General features: G+C 33.6%; 1 protein-coding gene across 3 annotated transcripts; it reads left to right on the top strand.

Annotated features, from left to right (window-relative positions):
- Positions 1-1682: 1682 nt before the first annotated feature.
- Positions 1683-17876, top strand: LOC141404893 (cullin-5-like). Of its 3 annotated transcripts, none has more exons than XM_073988727.1 (8): positions 1683-1767; positions 1928-2112; positions 2238-3709; positions 4462-4582; positions 4662-5019; positions 5094-5269; positions 5341-5490; positions 15644-17876. In XM_073988727.1, the coding sequence occupies exons 2-8, from the start codon at positions 2104-2106 to the stop codon at positions 15779-15781; spliced, it is 2424 nt and encodes an 807-aa protein (XP_073844828.1). In that variant the 5' UTR covers positions 1683-1767; positions 1928-2103; the 3' UTR covers positions 15782-17876. The 3 variants fall into 3 exon arrangements, with proteins under 3 accessions (XP_073844828.1, XP_073844836.1, XP_073844820.1); XM_073988735.1 differs by having other exon boundaries at positions 1730-1763; XM_073988719.1 differs by having other exon boundaries at positions 1737-1841.
- The last annotated feature ends 1731 nt before the right edge of the window (positions 17877-19607 follow it).

Raw genomic sequence — 19607 nt, forward strand, 5'->3', positions numbered from 1 at the left:
GTGATTTGGATCGAAAATGGAGTGCATCCTAGCTGTGTGCCATGGAAACAAAATGGAGTGCATCCTAGCTGCGCGCTCTCTTGTAAAATTCATAGGTGAATTCATAGGAAAAGATGTACTTCAGCGGCAATTGTTCTAGTGATTTAACTGCATCCGCGGATGCAAACTTTTTGCTGGGAATGTTCAAGAAACTAGTGTACACGGTTTCATGTGTTCTGCAATTTTGCCTTTTTTGCAATATTCGTATGAAACAAACAGACCGTTTTATTTTACATTTTCTTTTACTTTCATGTCAAATTTCAGTGAAATTACTCTTAGTGTGGACCGGGACCAAAAGACGCTGTCGAAAATGAGAAGAAGAAAAACATTGAGTTTCAAGCCACTGCAGAACAAAAATTGGAAGCGTATGATGATGAAATTCATAGATCTAGATATCAGAAAATGACATATTAGTTAATGGTCTGCCCCCTACTACCGAACCTTTGCAAATGACCTTAAATATATCAAAGGCGGTTGGGGTGAACTTGGCGGTTTCCGATGTGGATTGTTGTTTCTGGCTTGGCAAATCGAAGAAAACCATGCTTCTTAAATTCTGTTCTTCTATCAAAAGGGACGAAATTATGAAGAATTATATGTCGAAGAAGAATCTTAAGCTGAATCAAGGATTTTTCTTAATGACAATCTGCCACTTGCGGCAATCAAAATAAAGAATCTGTGCCGCGAGTTGATGAGGAGAATGGAAATTAAGGGCTTTCGCTTAGTCCCATCGGTACCTGCTGTTAATGTATTTTTCGACAGTGGTAAGAAATCGTTCTGTCGTTTGCGCCGTATTGAAGCTTTGATCCGTGATGGTGAAGGAGGATACACCTAGGTTTGGGACTCCTCATATTTTGCGATAAGTAGTCTAATTGTTATGGATGGGTAGGTGGGTTAGGTTGTAGGGATTAAGTGCTTAGCAAGATAAATACGTATGTTAAGCACTTTATCCCTGCAACAATGCGCCGGATATATGTTTTAATTTAGGCTAGATATGGATGGGTGGGTGGTTGAGTAATCGGATAAGATGACTTCTGTCATCAAATCCGATTATAGCATTTTATGTTCTCCCTCTTTTTGTTTTTTATATTTGTGTAATCAGGACCGGAAGATCTACCCATGGTAAAAATTTCAGATTTTTCTGCCAGCTGGGAGAGTATTCAACTTATGTCTAATACCCCGGTTACACTTAACCGGATTAACCCAGTGGGTTTGGATTTCAAATGCCAATTGCATAACGCAAACGTCAAATAAATCCTATCGAAGTGGGCTAACCCGGCAAAAAACTCTAGTGTAACCGTACTATAATTTATCTTGTGTAATGGGTACTTTACACGATATGTATTTTACATATGTCACTTGTTGTCACTTTTTATATACAAAATGTATACGCAAAGTGACAGCTCATATGTAAAAATCATATCGTGTAAAGTACCCATAAACTCTAGAGCTCTGTTCCAGAATTAAAAAGTTTTTACAATTTTTACCACTTTTACACATTTTGCGTTCCCGTACAGAACATTTATACGAAAATCGTTTACGACTTTTACAACTTTTACGACTTTTACCACTTTATAAAGTACGGGAACAGGCCATAGATTAATATCCTGAATCCCATAGTCATCCCTTTTTAGTGCTGATTCCTTGAATTTATCTCTTTTCGCAGCTGTTTACTATCAACGCCGTTAATTTTGTTATCAAAGGCCGTCTCTGATCTGTATTTAAATGTGTGTGAGTTTTTGCAATTTTATTTTGCAAAACAGGCAATAATGATAATTGCTTGTTCAAATAAATAAAAACAACAAGTAACGAGAAGCTAGAATGAATTAATTTAAATTTTGGCTTTGCAGTTGAATAAGATTACAAAAAATTGTTTTTTATTTTGCCAAAGCTTTCAGTGTTAATGACCATCATCGCGTCGGGAAGGCAGCTCTAGGAAGAAACAAAGCTTAAGAAATTATTGGAAATTGTTCTTGTTCTTAAATTTAATTAGCTCCAAAGAGATATACAACAACAAAATAAATGCTCAGCGTTGCGGTTGATTAGAAATAAAACTTCAAAACTAAAATGTTAAAGGTAATGATGTATGCAATCTACTTTTGTTTTATGTGCTAACTTTTTTCTTGTTCTTTTCATAATGCGGTCGTTTACTTGTGTTCGTGCGTCTGTGCGGATCGTTGTTTGTTATACGGCGCGTCTAGGGTAAAGGGACGCGTTCCTTCGAGGAAGTATGGCCAGATATGCGAATAATTGTTCTCAAACTACTAAAACAAGAAACAGTTTCACAAGTCGAATGGCAGGATTTATTCTATGGCGTCCATTTGGTCTGTTTATGGGATGAGAAAGGTGCTGCTAAAATATACGATTGCCTTCGTAACGATGTTGTGGAATTTATAGCCCATGCACAGCTTAAGGTCCAATCACAGAGGGGTGAACATGCTCTTCTCACCACCTACATTATAGAATGGCGTAAATTCTTTACTCAATCCAGCTACCTGCCTCTACCATTTCGCCAATTGGAACATTGGTTTCAATCCAAAACATCTTCGTCGTCCGGTTGTTCGGCGTCGACTTCCGCCTCAAGTTCCTCAACGTCTGCAGCATCGACATCAGCAGCAGCTGCTGCTGCCGGCACTTCCTCTACAACAGCGTCTTCATCATCGTCATCGAGCTCCAAAAAGAATCCCACCGAAGACAGCATTGTGCGTAAGCTGATGCTAGATTCTTGGAATGAGCACATATTCAAAGACATTAAAGATCGGTTGCAAGAGTCGGCCATGAAAATTGTACACGCGGAACGTAATGGTGATGCCTATGATGCCCAGTTGGTGATTGGCGTAAGGGAAAGCTACGTCAATCTATGTTCGAATCCTGAAGATAAATTACAAATCTATAGAGAAAATTTTGAAGCTGCTTATTTAAAAGCTACAACTGCCTTCTATCGTTTAAAAGCCACAGAACAACAACAAGCTAATGGTGTCTTGGCTTTTATGAAATATGCTGATGCTAAATTGCGAGAGGAGGAGGCTCGAGCCAAACGGTATCTGGAACCTAGTAGTTATGCAGTTTTGGCACAGACTTGTGTTAAAGTGCTGGTGGGAGATCACATGAACACCATTATTGCAGAATGTGCACCACTCATAAAAGAATACGAAACAGATCGTTTGAATTTAATGTTCCGCTTACTTGATAGAGTTCCAAATGGTGTTGATCCTATGTTACGTGATTTAGAGAATCATATTGTTTCGGCAGGTCTTGCTGATATGCTATCGGCGTCAGAAATCATTACTCAAGATTCGGAAAAATATGTGGAACGCTTGTTGGAATTGTTTAAGAAATTTAGTGCACTGGTTAAGAACGCCTTCAATGATGATCCACGTTTCCTTACGGCACGCGATAAGGCATTTAAGACGGTGGTTAACGATACGAGTGTCTTTAAATTGGAATTGCCCACTGGTATACAAAACCGTGGGGTAAAATATACAGCACCCGAAAGTAAATGTCCCGAATTGTTGGCAAATTACTGTGACATGTTGTTGCGTCGGACACCGTTAAGCAAACGTTTGACTAGCGAACAGATAGATGCACGTCTCAGGGATGTTTTATTGGTATTGAAATATGTTAATAATAAGGATGTATTTATGCGTTATCATAAGGTTCATTTAACAAGAAGGTGAGTTTGGTATTCTTATACATAATGATATTTTTATAATTGCGCTATTGAATATAGGCTGCGGTTTTTTTGTCATTATGCTTTTTGTGATAATCGTGTAGTCCATATGATGTCAAAGAATATTCAGTGAGTTTTCTCACTTTCTTCTTTAAGTTGAAACGGCAGAAAGACCAAACTCACGGGGAGTCTACATTCATAATCTCCTTGATAGTCTAAACATACTGGAAAACATTCGGTGCATTATAGTGGAGGGTAAAATAATACAAGACTGAATATTGCTTTAGATCGGAATATTTTTTCCTCCTCTTTAACACAATTTTATTCTACGAATTGGTAGTAGCACAGATATACTGATAACTAGATGTATACAAATTTGTATGCAACCAACATCGATTCATGGGTCATCATTGCATCTGTTCTATTTAAGCTTTGAGCTGTCAATAAAAAATCAAATTATTTAAATGACATTGGGGTCTTTGGGAACACAAAACTTTGTTCGTTATAAACGTAGTTGCTCATAACCGATGTTCGCTATATCCGAATTTTACTGTGTAATTCTTTGTTTTAGCTTACTTTTGCATATAAAGATTTATAAAAAGCCAATAAGTCCGCCGCTATTAATTTTTGCCTCAAAAACAGACCAAATTACCTATAGTGCAGTAGTTAGAATTTTCGTGACAAATAGTACAGCTATAGTTTTAAGATAATGTATGACTTGGAATAGTTAAATATTGAAATTTCCCTATTTTTAGACTAATATTGGGTACTAGTGCTGACAGTGAAAAAGAAGAAGATATTGTCGAATGGTTGCGTGAAGTTGGTATGCCCGCAGACTATGTGAATCGTTTAGCCCGTATGTTCCAAGACATTAAAGTAAGTTATAAACTCAATTTTTTAGGTATTTATGAACTCTTTAAACTATTTCTAATTTTTTTTTTCCTCTGGATCACAGGTTAGTGAAGACTTAAATACACAATTTCGCAATTCCACTGGTCGTCACGATGCCATTAATATAAAGATTTTAAATGCTGGTGCTTGGGCTCGTTGTTCGGAGCGTGTGTCAGTCAGTTTACCCCTTGAACTGGAAGACTATATACCAGATGTAGAAGAATTCTATAAGAAAAAACATTCCGGCCGTAAATTGCAATGGTATCATCATATGAGTAATGGCACAATAACATTTGTTAATAATTTTGGTCGTTATGATCTGGATGTTACGACATTTCAAATGGCCGTACTCTTTGCATGGAATCAAAGACAGCATGATAAAATTTCATATGAAAATTTAAGATTAGCCACTGAATTACCAGGTATGGTCATATAGAAGAAATTTATAAAATAATCGTAATACGAAATGATTATATATTTTTCCCCTTTTTCAAAGATCCGGAACTGAGGCGTACTTTGTGGTCACTGGTTGCATTTCCCAAATTGAAGAAACAAATTTTATTAATGGAACCGAATTGTCCCTCGCCTAAAGATTTTACAGAGAACACCTTGTTTTATGTTAATCAAGATTTTGCCGTTGTCAAGAATGGTAAATCACAACGCAGGGGCAGGGTAAGTCATCAAAAATGTAAAAAAAATTGTAGTGAATACCTTTGAAATTTTCTTTTATATTTTTTCACTAGTTGAATTTAATTGGCCGTTTACAACTGAGTACTGAACGTTCAATACAAGAAGACAATCAATCTATTGTTCAGCTACGTATTTTACGTGTACAGGAGGCCATTATAAAAATTATGAAAATGCGTAAACGCATGAATAATGCAACACTACAGGTGAGTTCAATATTATAACGATTTTTTAGTTTATCGAGTAAAAAGTTGTCTACAATTATAAAACTTTTGATGAAAAGTATCAAACATAAAGAAAACGGAATCGATTCGACTTTCAAAATTTTTTGTAGGATTCGTTTTTTAGCCAATGAACTGGTAAAATTTTCATCGATTGGGCCATAAATGCGTCTTTTAGCGTATCTTCGTGATAATACAACTTTGGTCCCACACAAATTACTATGGAAACAAAGATCGCTAGGTTGACACCGGTTAACCTTCTTCTTCTTCTTTATTGCGTATTCGATTTTCGAATGTTAGCGATCATATTACAATTGTCAAAAAATTACATATTTATGTTTTTATAAATTATTAACAAAATAGGAAAATATATCTCTATTTCTCGCAATGCTTATTAAATTTTCGGCGTTCTGGAATTCTGTCCATTGCTGGATATTTTGAATCCATGACATTTCTTTTCTTCCTCTGGTACGTCTTCCTTCTATGTTTGCTTGAAGTATTTCCTGGAGAATGGTGTATTTACGGTTTCGCATAATGTGCCCTAGATATGCTGTTTTCCGTTTCTTTATGTTGTTTAATAATACTCTTGTAGTATTCATTCTTCGCAATACTTCAATATTTGGTACATGCAGGACCCATGGTATTTTTAGTGCTCGACGGTACACCCACATCTCAAATGCTTCGAGTCGTTTGATATCTGCCGCTTTTAACGTCCACACTTCGACTGAATATAACAAGACTGGCCATATATACGCTTTTATGAAACGAAATTTTGTTGCAACATTTATATCATGGCTTATTAGGACTTTTTTATATTTATGAAATGCATCTCTTGCCATTTCTATGCGACATTTGATTTCTTTTGAGTAGTCCCATTGATCATTTAGTAAAACTCCCAGGTATTTGAAACTTTGTACCCTCTCAATTTGGAAATTTTGTATTTTTAAAATCAACTCGTTATGAGCGTTGTTCTTACTTATTATCATAAATTTTGTTTTGAGGGTGTTTATTTTTAGCCCATACAACTCACTACTTGATGTTAGTCTATCAACAAGATTTTGTAGGCCTGATATGCTGTCGGATATTAAAGTAGTGTCATCAGCATATCTGATATTATTTAGGTAATTGTTGTTTATCAATATACCTTCTTGGATGCCATCTACTGCTTCGTGAAAAATTTTTTGGGAGTAAATGTTGAAGAGTAGTGGAGATAAAATGCATCCTTGTCGAACTCCTTTAGATATTGCTACATCTTCAGTTAAATCTCCATTTATGTTGACTTGGGCAGTCTGGTGCCAGTATAAGCTTTTAATACACCTTATCTCTTTCTCATCGATTCCAATTGCTGTGAGAATTTCCATGAGCTTATCATGCTCCACAGTGTCGAATGCTTTTTCGTAATCTATAAAGCATAAAAATACGTCTTTGTGGACATTTCTACATTTTTGAACGAGTATTTGTATGCAGAATAAAGCCTCACGGGTTCCTTTTCCTTCCTTAAAACCAAATTGAGTTTCTCCCATTTCCTTTTCACATTTCTCATATATTCTCTTCTGGATAATTTTAAGAAAAATTTTAAGAGCATGACTCATTAAACTAATGAGACGATAGTCATTGCATTTTTTGGCATGGGGTTTTTTTGGTATTGTTATGAAGGTGGATTTTAGCCAATCCTGTGGGTATATACCAGTATCGTAGATGTAGTTAAACAGTTTTGTCAGTAGCTCAATGTTGCTGTTATTTAGCATTTTTAATAATTCAATTGGAATTTCATCAGGTCCTGTAGCTTTTCCATCTCGAAGGGATTTTATTGCTGATTCTACTTCATTATTTGTGATGCTGTTTCCTGTCATATAATCTGATGCATTGTTAACGTAGCTTGATCTGTTATCATCCTTAAATAGTGTTTGGATATATTCTTTCCAGATATGTTTCTTTTCTGCAATTTCAAAGACCGGTTCATTGTTGTTATTGAAAAGGACAGATGGATTTGTATTCCTATATTGTCCAGATGCTTCTTTCAACTTCTTATGCAGGTTGAAATCGTCATGTAGGCTCATAAGTCTTTCAATTTCCTGACATTGAGTATTTAGGTGATTATTTTTAGCATTACGTATCTCTCTTTGAATTTCTCTATTTAGTTCCCAGTATTTTTCGTAATCTTTATTTTTAAATGCTCTTCTTTCATCCATTAGCTGCAGTATTTCTTGAGTCATCCAAGTTTTGGTCTTTGGTTTTATAAAATTGCCTAGGGTGTTTCTGGCTATTGAGTTTATAGTATTCTTTACATTATTCCATATATTTTCTATATCTTCGCTGTCGACATTATTCAGCTCTGTATTTAGTTTTGTACATACATCCGATTTTAGTGTTTGGTTTTGAAGTTTTCCTAAGTCAAGTTTTTTACTTTGTGCCTTTTTAGAATGAGTTTTTAGTTTTATGCGTATCTTTGCCATTAAAAGGTTATGATCAGATGGTACATCAGCACTCGGATATGTTGAGGCCTTCCTAATTGATGAGCAGTGTCGCCTGTTGATAAGAATGAAGTCTATTTGGTTTCTAATGATGTTGCCAATTCTGTCCTGTGGAGATTTCCAAGTGTAGAGCTTTCTTGGTGGTAGAGTGAAAAGTGTATTTGCTATCTTCATGTTGAATTCTTGACAGAATTGAATGAGTCGTTCGCCTCTTTCATTTCTTTCGCCCAATCCATATCGTCCTGTAACACCAGTTACTTCACCTCTCCCTACTTTTGCATTAAAATCACCTTGGATGATATTTATATCATGTGGTTTTGTAAGTTTAACAAGACTTTCTATTTCATCATAAAACATTTCTACTTCTTCATTGCTTCTGTGTGATGTGGGAGCATATACTTGAATTATATTGATGTTGAGCGGCCTTGCTTTTATTTTGATCATCATGGTCCTATCTGACTTTGGAAAAAATCCTACCTCGCTTTTGGAAATGTTCCCTCTAATGATAATCCCAACACCATTCCTATGATTCTTGTTCGAATTTCCAGAGAAGAAGATTTTGGCACCATGGGATACGAATTCCGAAACATTCGGCCACCAGGTTTCGCATACACCTAGGATATCTATATTCAGTCTTTCCATTTCGGATATTGTGTTGCTTAGTTTGCCTGACTCATAAAGGCTTCTAACATTCCAAGTACCAATGTTAAGCGTCGTTTTAGTTTTACCTCCGGGGATTCTTAGCACCCTCGAGTTACCGGAGATTGAGGGCCATATGTTTGTTTCTGCATTCATTGTAATATGGTTTTCAAGGGATAATACATCAGTGATTTCCCCTTATCTTCTGATGGGTTGTAAGTTTTCCGTCCTCGTTTCAGCCGCTCTTCTTAGAGTACAGACGCTGTTTGCAGCCGCCCACTGTGGAAACAGACACCGCTACCTGTTGGTCCGCGAGAGGTATTTGATTTCCCTCTTACCACCCATATCTGGGAAGCATTCCCCTATCCGCCACCTGGGGACGCGTCCTCTAGGGGTTACAGGCTCCCCCGAGGACGGTTAACCTTAAGCGATAGTTATAAAATTTCATACGTAAATAGCCTGTTCCCGTACTTTATAAAGTGGTAAAAGTCGTAAAAGTTGTAAAAGTCGTAAACGATTTTCATATAAATTTAAAAAGTGGTAAAAATTGTAAAAACTTTTTAGTTCTGGAACAGAGCTAAAGTTTTTGGATCAAATGGAAAAAAGTAGTTTTGTGTCATTTTATAAAATATCAAAACAAAAAATATTTATAAAAATGTTCTGCTTCTACAGGAGAAGCCTACAATAAGCGTACATATTAAATATTTTCCATGGGATACCGTTTAGATAATTTTCTAGTTATTACACATGCAATTTAAAACTTTTTTGTAATATTATCTCAAGTAATTTTAGTATGCTGGGTTGTCTTTTGCCATAGAAAAAATGTGTATTGAAAATTGTCATTTCAAAAACAAAAGCTCTCTTTTTTAATTGTGTGAGTGAGCGAATTGACACACACCGACAGCAGAAGGGCGGCCTTTGAACAGCCCTAAATTAAAATTAAGTATTCTGAATTTTAAACGAAGAATTCTGAATATGATTTTTAAATGAAATTTCGGAAAATCAGGTAATGCATTGGTCATGCCTATTATTCTATATTGTGCTGAAGTATATTCTGGGGCTTTGGGGTTTGTTTTTAGCAAACTTCAGCATGTGTTTAATAGACTTATACGTTTTGTATATTCACTTAATGTACGTCAACATGTGTCTTCATTTGTGTGTGATTTTCTTGGATGTAGTTTTCGCGATTTTATAACGTTACGCAACATGCTGCATTTTTATAAAGTAATAAGGTGTCAGTCTCCGCAGTTTTTAATTCATGAGCTTGTCTTCTTTAGATCAATAAGGAACCCCCAATTAATAATTCCGAGGTTAACGCCTTTTCTAGAGAGGTCATTTCAAGTGCGAGTCTCTAGAACATATAATACATTACCGATGTGCTTAAGAATTTTTAATTTGTCGCCTTGTGCTTACCGTAAAAAGCTCTGCGCCCATTTCTTATCAGTAAGGAATGCAATGAATGTTATTTCATAGTGATTGCACAGCTGTCTTTCTGCCTTTTGGCAGTTACCGGAGTAGTATTAATTCTTTCCTAAAAATTTTTAGGGCTAAATTAATTGCCTTCATTGTTTACTTTTTTATACTCATGATAAAATATTTTATTGTTTACTCTTTATTGTGGTTGAATTATTTATGTAAGTTTTTTTTTTTTTAACTTGATAGTCAGGATATGTTTTGTATGACGCTTTAAATATGTTATGTTCAATTTTATGTTGGAACTATTTCTGCTCGTTTATTCGAGTAGACTTTAGTAGTTTTTTTGTGTGTATTGTGGATATATTAACTGCTACTTTCGCTAATTGGAGCGCTTTTTAAATAAATCGCGATCAAAGTTCACATTTTTAGGTTTTATTTAGGTTTTCACGATTTTGCTTGGAAACCGCAAGTCCTATTGAAATGGGACTAAAGAAAATGTTGTAGCTATGAAAATTCTCTACAAGATTGTAGTATTTTCGTAGGTTTTACTTAAACTTATATATCTCAAAAATGTTACAACCTAGGAAAAAGATACAAAAGCCAATCTTTAGTCCCATTCCGATGGGACTTGCGGCTTTCAAGCAAAATCCTGAAGACCTGAGAAAAAATCTGAATGATTGATCTGAACTTCTATATCTCAAAACGGTAAAACCTACGAAAATATTAGGCAGGTCAGTCTTGTACAGAATTTTCACTGCTACAACATTTTCTTTTGTCCCATGTCAATAGGACTTGCGGTTTCCAAGCAAAATCGTGAAAACCTAAATAAAACCTAAAAATGTGAACTTTGACCGCGATTCATTTAAAAATCCCTCCAGCAATTTTTTCTCACCTATGAACTTTGCTGTTTCAAAATCCGCAAAAACTTCCCAGGTGTAAGCGGTTTTCAGTGAAAACTTTTCACTTAAAGTTAGTTAAGGCGCACCATGTATAACATTGTTTTTTTAAGGTAGCGGTACATTCAATGCATTTTCCCAATTTGAACTTTTATATCTCAATAACGGCAAAACCTACGAAATTATCATAAAGGTCAATCTGGTAGAGAATTTTCATAGCTACAACATTTTAAAGCAAAATCGAAAACCTAAAAAACCCTAAAAATGTCAACTAGAATCCAATAAAAAAATCTGAATTTTAATTGGTATTTTCTGAGTTTTAAAGAAAAATATAATTAAAATATTTTATTTTAATTTTTGTTGACCTTTGGACTGTCTATCTTTGTTGGTTTTGTTCGGCTTTTAGGTCAGAAATAAAAAACAAGGTTTTCGTTTTTTATTTTATTTTTATTTCTCCAATATTTCGAACGTCATCGACGATCATCATCAGGGATTTTCTTTTAAGGATAAACAAATAACATTTTATTATAAAAATATATAAACAAAAATATTTGTCTAATAATTACGTTTTCTTTTTTCTCTTTACCGACTATCGGTATCCATCTCCACTTGCTCACAACAAATTTCCAACTGATTAAAACTTTTTGTGTTTCTCAATAATATTTCTATATATCTGGGCACAGTGTTCTGTGTCCATTTTGTAGTTCATGCGCTTTTCTACTGGTACATTTATTATATGCAGCATTTCTTGCATGTATCTGCGTCTACCATTGCTTTCTTGAGTTAGAACATCCACATCCTTGAAGTTGGGTGTGTGCCCAGTCTGTGCACAATGGGCCGCAAGAGCTGTTTTTTGCTCCAAGGGCTTGTTTTTTATTTTATGATCCGATTTATGACCACTCAATCTCGTCTTTAATTTGTTTTTGGTTGTGCCAATATATACTTTTTGGCAAACGTTCGTCGAATCACCATTACACTTTATTCTATAGACAACATTAGATTTTTCTTCAACAGGCGTTGTCGATTTAGTCCGACTGAAGAATTTATTGTTTGTATTGTTGCTCTTTAGAGCCAATTGATATCGTTCCTTGTCATAGAGATTTGAACATGTAAACCTTTCTGAAAACCCTGGTATATATGTGAACCTTTAGAATATCTTTTGTTCTTTGTGTTCTTTATTGTTGAGACTTTGGAATTTTGTCTGTTGGATCAATTTTTCAATAGTTTTGTAAGGAAAATCATTCATTCTCAAGATTTGTCGTATCTTTTTTATGTTCTGTGGATGGAAAACATTGTCGCTGATGCTTAAGACTCTTCGTATAAAATTCGTGGCGGTGTTTATTTTTATTCTCCTAGGGTGTTTCGAATAGAAATTGATTAGTCTGCCCGATGATGTGGGCTTCTGATACCAATCTAGTAGTAATTTGTTACCTTTTCTGTGAATAATGGAGTCTAAATATGGCAGTTTGTTACTGGATTCACACTCCATTGTGAACCGTATTTGTTTGTGGTATGTGTTTAAAGTTGTAAGAGTTTTATCAATATGGTCCTTCTTAACTATACAAAATATATCATCAACATATTTTGTTAATGTCCTTGGTTTAATGGTTAATTTTTCCATCGTTTCGTCAAGCAGTTTCTCCATTATAATGTCCGCAATGATTGGGGAAATAGGTGAGCCCATTGGCATCCCTTTTAATTGTTCATAGTATTTGTCGTTATGAAGAAAGTATCTAGAATCCTTGATACATAAACTTACTATCTCTATGAAAAGGTTTTGAGGAATGTTCGTGTGATCCTTTATGATGTTCTACTTTTCCTTTATGGTGTTAATTGCTAGGTTTACTGGAACACTAGGGAATAAGGATACAACATCAAAAGAGATCAACACTTCATCATCAGCAATGTACTGATTATTGACTTTGGATTTAAAGTCGATTGCGTCTTTTATATTATACTTTGATTCCATCGTTATAACTTTCAAAACTCTCCCTATATATTTAGAAATTGCGTATGTCGGTGAATTCACAAAGGAACATATAGGACGCAATGGAGTTCCTTCCTTATGAATTTTCGGAAGTCCGTATATTTTTGGAGGTACCGAAGTTCTGTTAATAAGTTGGTTTTTGTCTGTTTCGTTAATTATTTTTAGGTCAAATAGTTTTGTGATTAATTTGTTGCTTTTTTCCTGCAGTCCAGTGGTAGGATCTTTTCTTAGACGCCTATAAGTACATATGTCATTAAGAATTTGTTGCATTTTTGTTTCATATTCCGTTTTTAGCATGGCTACTGTCTTTCCGCCTTTATCTGCATTGAGTATATAAATATGTTTATTTTGTTTTAGGAAGGTTGCCGTTTGACCCACTGTCTCCAAAATAAATCACTAGACCAAAGAGATCGTTTTATTTTGGAGACAGTGGGTCAAACGGCAACCTTCCTGAAACAAAATAAACATATTTATATACTCAATGCAGATAAAGGCGGAAAGACAGTAGCCATGCTAAAAACGGAATATGAAACAAAAATGCAACAAATTCTTAATGACATATGTACTTATAGGCGTCTAAGAAAAGATCCTACCACTGGACTGCAGGAAAAAAGCAACAAATTAATCACAAAACTATTTGACCTAAAAATAATTAACGAAACAGACAAAAACCAACTTATTAACAGAACTTCGGTACCTCCAAAAATATACGGACTTCCGAAAATTCATAAGGAAGGAACTCCATTGCGTCCTATATGTTCCTTTGTGAATTCACCGACATACGCAATTTCTAAATATATAGGGAGAGTTTTGAAAGTTATAACGATGGAATCAAAGTATAATATAAAAGACGCAATCGACTTTAAATCCAAAGTCAATAATCAGTACATTGCTGATGATGAAGTGTTGATCTCTTTTGATGTTGTATCCTTATTCCCTAGTGTTCCAGTAAACCTAGCAATTAACACCATAAAGGAAAAGTAGAACATCATAAAGGATCACACGAACATTCCTCAAAACCTTTTCATAGAGATAGTAAGTTTATGTATCAAGGATTCTAGATACTTTCTTCATAACGACAAATACTATGAACAATTAAAAGGGATGCCAATGGGCTCACCTATTTCCCCAATCATTGCGGACATTATAATGGAGAAACTGCTTGACGAAACGATGGAAAAATTAACCATTAAACCAAGGACATTAACAAAATATGTTGATGATATATTTTGTATAGTTAAGAAGGACCATATTGATAAAACTCTTACAACTTTAAACACATACCACAAACAAATACGGTTCACAATGGAGTGTGAATCCAGTAACAAACTGCCATATTTAGACTCCATTATTCACAGAAAAGGTAACAAATTACTACTAGATTGGTATCAGAAGCCCACATCATCGGGCAGACTAATCAATTTCTATTCGAAACACCCTAGGAGAATAAAAATAAACACCGCCACGAATTTTATACGAAGAGTCTTAAGCATCAGCGACAATGTTTTCCATCCACAGAACATAAAAAAGATACGACAAATCTTGAGAATGAATGATTTTCCTTACAAAACTATTGAAAAATTGATCCAACAGACAAAATTCCAAAGTCTCAACAATAAAGAACACAAAGAACAAAAGATATTCAAAAGGTTCACATATATACCAGGGTTTTCAGAAAGGTTTACATGTTCAAATCTCTATGACAAGGAACGATATCAATTGGCTCTAAAGAGCAACAATACAAACAATAAATTCTTCAGTCGGACTAAATCGACAACGCCTGTTGAAGAAAAATCTAATGTTGTCTATAGAATAAAGTGTAATGGTGATTCGACGAACGTTTGCCAAAAAGTATATATTGGCACAACCAAAAACAAATTAAAGACGAGATTGAGTGGTCATAAATCGGATCATAAAATAAAAAACAAGCCCTTGGAGCAAAAAACAGCTCTTGCGGCCGATTGTGCACAGACTGGGCACACACCCAACTTCAAGGATGTGGATGTTCTAACTCAAGAAAGCAATGGTAGACGCAGATACATGCAAGAAATGCTGCATATAATAAATGTACCAGTAGAAAAGCGCATGAACTACAAAATGGACACAGAACACTGTGCCCAGATATATAGAAATATTATTGAGAAACACAAAAAGTTTTAATCAGTTGGAAATTTGTTGTGAGCAAGTGGAGATGGATACCGATAGTCGGTAAAGAGAAAAAAGAAAACGTAATTATTAGACAAATATTTTTGTTTATATATTTTTATAATAAAATGTTATTTGTTTATCCTTAAAAGAAAATCCCTGATGATGATCGTCGATGACGTTCGAAATATTGGAGAAATAAAAATAAAATAAAAAACGAAAACCATGTTTTTTATTTCTGACCTAAAAGCCGAACAAAACCAACAAAGATATAATTAAAATAACTAAATTAAAATTAAATTGTCAGGCTATAAAAATTTAAAAGACAAATAAAAAACACATCTATATGCAGATGAGCATACATATATATATAATATAATTGTTCCACAAACATCCCAGATGGGACAAGGGAGACTTCTCGCAGATGAGCATACACTGATGTATAAAATAAACGTGTTTACAATTTATACAATTATTTAAATTACACAAAAGTAAATTAAAAAAAAAATTAATTTAAATTTCTCACATGACAAAAAATTTCCCTTTATGATAAAATATTTGTTTTTCTTTTTTCTTTACAGGCCGAATTAATTGATATTTTAAAAAATATGTTTTTACCTTCAAAGAAAATGATCAAAGAGCAATTGGAATGGCTTATCGAACATAAATACATGCGACGTGATGATGATGACATCAACACTTTTATATATATGGCTTAAGTTTATATAACATGGTTTTTTACACTAATACATACACATTCAAAAAGTATATTCTAACTAAATTATATCTATTTACACAGGAAAGCAGAGCGAAGGGAATATTTTATTAGTTATGCTCGAATGAAAATAAATAAACATACATTTTTATTTGCTTCAACTACACAGAACTCAGCATGCCCACACACAAAGAAATAATTTACAGGAATTCTGTTTAGAAAAGTGGCATGATAAATTCATTCTTATAAAGAAATTTAACAAATCTAAAGGTCTTGTAAATGGTTGCAAACATCTGAGTAAAAATCAAGACTCTAAATTAAATTGAGAATATTTTTGTCTGTTATTGTAAGTTGTAATTGCCTTAGTTCAAAACTACATTATTTTGATTTCACAATCTAAAAAGTTTTTTTCTCATTGTCATGAATCTATAATAACAACTCAACACATTGTGACTTTCCAAAATATCCCTTAACCACAAACAGTGATAAAAATTTATCTTGTTTTGATTTTTTTATGGAATACGTGGTTCACTGTTAACAGTAATATATTTATTATCCCTGTTATATTTTATTGGTGTGTTCTTCTAATATTGGGAGTTTTCGTTTCCCAACGAAGTTTTTTATGATAATGACTAAAAAGTCAGAATTTCGGTTGAAAAATGTACAGATTACATATATCATTGCTAGCAAGTATTGTTTTTGGCAACATTTGAGATGTATACTTTTTATAAGAAAATATTCTCTATATTATGTGTTTTCGTTTACTCAGAATTTGTACAAATTGTTACTGGATGTTGTTCGTTTTCTCTACAGTACAAAGCGAAATACTTTAGTCGTTTAACGTATTGTAATATTGGACTTGTACAAAGTGCTGAGTATACGAACTCACATATTGTTGACCCTGTACCAGAAAGTCTAGATAGTAATGATATTTATTTAAACAGTATACCCCTCATTGGCAAATAAAATTGATTCTCTGTGATTTTTACAATGTAATACATTCTTCTCTTATTTTTCCTATATGTAAAATGTTGAAGTTCTAGTTTCCAATTGTTCTGCTCCATAACCAGCAAGAATCTACTATTTATGAAATTTCTGTCAAATTTATAAAGGAAAATTTTGTAAAAAATGTCAAAACAGTAGAACTGGTGAAATATTAGCAGTTTAAAATAATTTCCCTTTAGTCTTTATAAATAATATTTTTTAAAATTTTGTGAAATTAAGTGTGTTTTTTATTTTGTTATTATTTTATTTTTTGTATTTTTAGTGCGCTCATATCTTTATACCCTTTATTATTATGTAAAAAATTATATGAAAATATTTTACGTTAGAATAAGAATATGTTTTAAATGTATATTATTTCATTTATTTCTAAGATTTTTAAATTATATTTCTCTCTAAAACAAATACAAAACTTGGTAAAACATTTAAATCATTTTGTTTTCAGTGTGTTCACATGAAAATGTATTTTCGTATATGCTCAACGTATTTGTAATGAAAAATTGAAACACAGCTTCTTTCTCTTCTCTGAATTGGATAAGCTTACAACGCTTAACATTGAATGTTATTACATTTTTTAGACCTCAAGGTCGAAAAATGTCAGAATAAAACACTTATTTCTGTTTTATGAGATGGATGTATTGTAAAGTTACAATTCTTTTTAAATTTGTATTTAATTTCTCTATTTCAACTTATTTACAACAAAAACTGTTTTATGAAAAAAGAGAAAAGTCGGCGTAGATGTATATTTCATTCTAAGATTTATTTATATTTACCTATTTTCTGAAAAAAAAACTTATACAAAAATAATTTCTTAATACTCCTTATAAATATTTCTTGTTTATAGAAAGATGTCCTTTCAAACCTTATATTATTCACAAATCTAAAATGCGGTAAAACCCTTAGAAAAAATGTGGAAAGTCTGCCCAATAGTTTTTAAATTGTAAACAAGTTATGTTCTTATTATGGATTAAATCGAAAGCAAATAAAACACCTAACTTCATGTAGAAATAAGAAAATTCATTTACATTAACATTAAATGAAACAAAAAAGGATGTTCGAGTTTAATAAAGAAAAAATATTATGAAAATAAAAAGAAATTACTTTATTCTTAGTTACAGGGGTTTTCAGACGTTATTACAACTTGAATATTGGCTGTACATATTTGTTATAGTTGTACAGAATAATAGATATTAGTTGCAAAGGAATTGAATGACATAAATGAACTGCATCTACCACAGGTCACCAGCTATCTGATGTGATTAATCTTTAGTGTTTCTTCGTTATCGAGTTTTAACATAAGGAATATATAATATACTTCCTTGTTCAGACAGTTAAGGACATTGAGTCTCTTTGGTAAGGCGGCAATCTGTCAGTTGTGCCTCTGGATGAGATACTATGTGGAATGGGGACTTCAGTATGGGTCCCTCCTACTTCAATGGAGCTAGGACGAAAACTGAGGTCGGTTGCGAAATAGACCATCGGTCTCCAGATTGGGAATTGGAGGATTCTCAACTGCTTCAAGAAGAACGACGGACTGGTCATAAAAATTCGCCACCGACATGTCTGGAGAGGACTTTTTAAGAAGTCGAGGAGGGATGCTTAACTTTGTGTTAGGAAGATTATGCTTCCGAATCCCTCCGAAGCACCAATAGGTAGGAAGCAGCAAAAGCTTAGCATTGTGCAGATAAATCTGCATCATTGCAAGGCTGCTGCTGGACTACTAAAAACCCTCTCGACCCTCGATATCGCCCTAGTCCAGGAACATTATTTACATATATAAAAATAAGGTGAGTGGACCAAGCGTCAACGCCTATACTGTGTTCGCCGCCTCGAATGGGTAGTGGTGATATCACGACAGTACGGATGGAAGAAGGTCGGAGCAGACCCTTGATACTGTCTTTGATATACAGTTTGTCAAGGTATTGTTTTCGAACCAAGAACACTAACATTTTTCTGTATTAATTTATGAAAAATTACAGATAATTATAATAAAAATGTCGGATTTTTTGCAAAAATTTGTTGGAGGACTTATTTAAGACAAGGTAGGATAAATAAATAAAAAATTAACCCACGTAGTTCAACAAAAAATAACGAAAATCAATAACCACATGTAATGCAAGTTGTCAAATAAATGTTTTCAAAATGTAATGGTGGTTCCAAAATACCCCATATTTTCGGTAAATACTTGAAAATCATAACAATTTATGAATTTTATTCATAACAGGGATTTACTCTCAACAAGTATCAACAATATTAGGCATCGAATATCCGTACAAGGAGGGTTACCATATGGACCAAGGGAGTACAAGGTCATATTACATGTAAACAGGGTTCTGTAGCTCTTAAACCGGGAATATCTAAAAACTAAGACGTTTTATGAGTTTCATTAGTTCACTAGGATGGATTGCCATCAACTAAAATAAATATCACCTTTAGAATAATTAGATCAGGATGGCTGTCAGATCTACTAAAAACGGATTTCTAGTGATCCTTCTTCCGTTTAAAGGGGTGATTAATATCTTTAGAACAAGTTATTATTTGTTTAAATCGGTTAACAAATGGCTAAGTTATAGTGGTTTAAGTCTGAAACCCCCTCAAAAAAACTATAACTGAATTTCTCATAATTTTGAAAATAATTATTGAACAAAACAAAAAAACATTATATTTTTGAAAATTATGAGAAATTCAGTTATACTTTTTTGAACAGGATTTTCAGACTTAAACCACTATAACTTAGCCATTTGTTAACCGATTTAAATAAATAATAACTTGTTCTAAAGATATTAATCACCCCTTTAAACGGAAGAAGGATCACTAGAAATCCGTTG

This window comes from Musca autumnalis, unplaced genomic scaffold, assembly GCF_047663935.1.
Source record: "Musca autumnalis isolate F117 unplaced genomic scaffold, ASM4766393v1 scaffold_1, whole genome shotgun sequence".
NCBI classification, from domain to species: Eukaryota; Metazoa; Arthropoda; class Insecta; order Diptera; family Muscidae; genus Musca; species Musca autumnalis.

Excerpts from the sequence above, each read along its gene's own strand:
- LOC141404893 (XM_073988727.1), top strand. Across the intron at positions 3,710-4,461 it reads AAGGTTCATTTAACAAGAAG|ACTAATATTGGGTACTAGTG; the intron begins GTGAGTTTGGTA and ends CCCTATTTTTAG. Across the intron at positions 5,020-5,093 it reads ATTAGCCACTGAATTACCAG|ATCCGGAACTGAGGCGTACT; the intron begins GTATGGTCATAT and ends CCTTTTTCAAAG.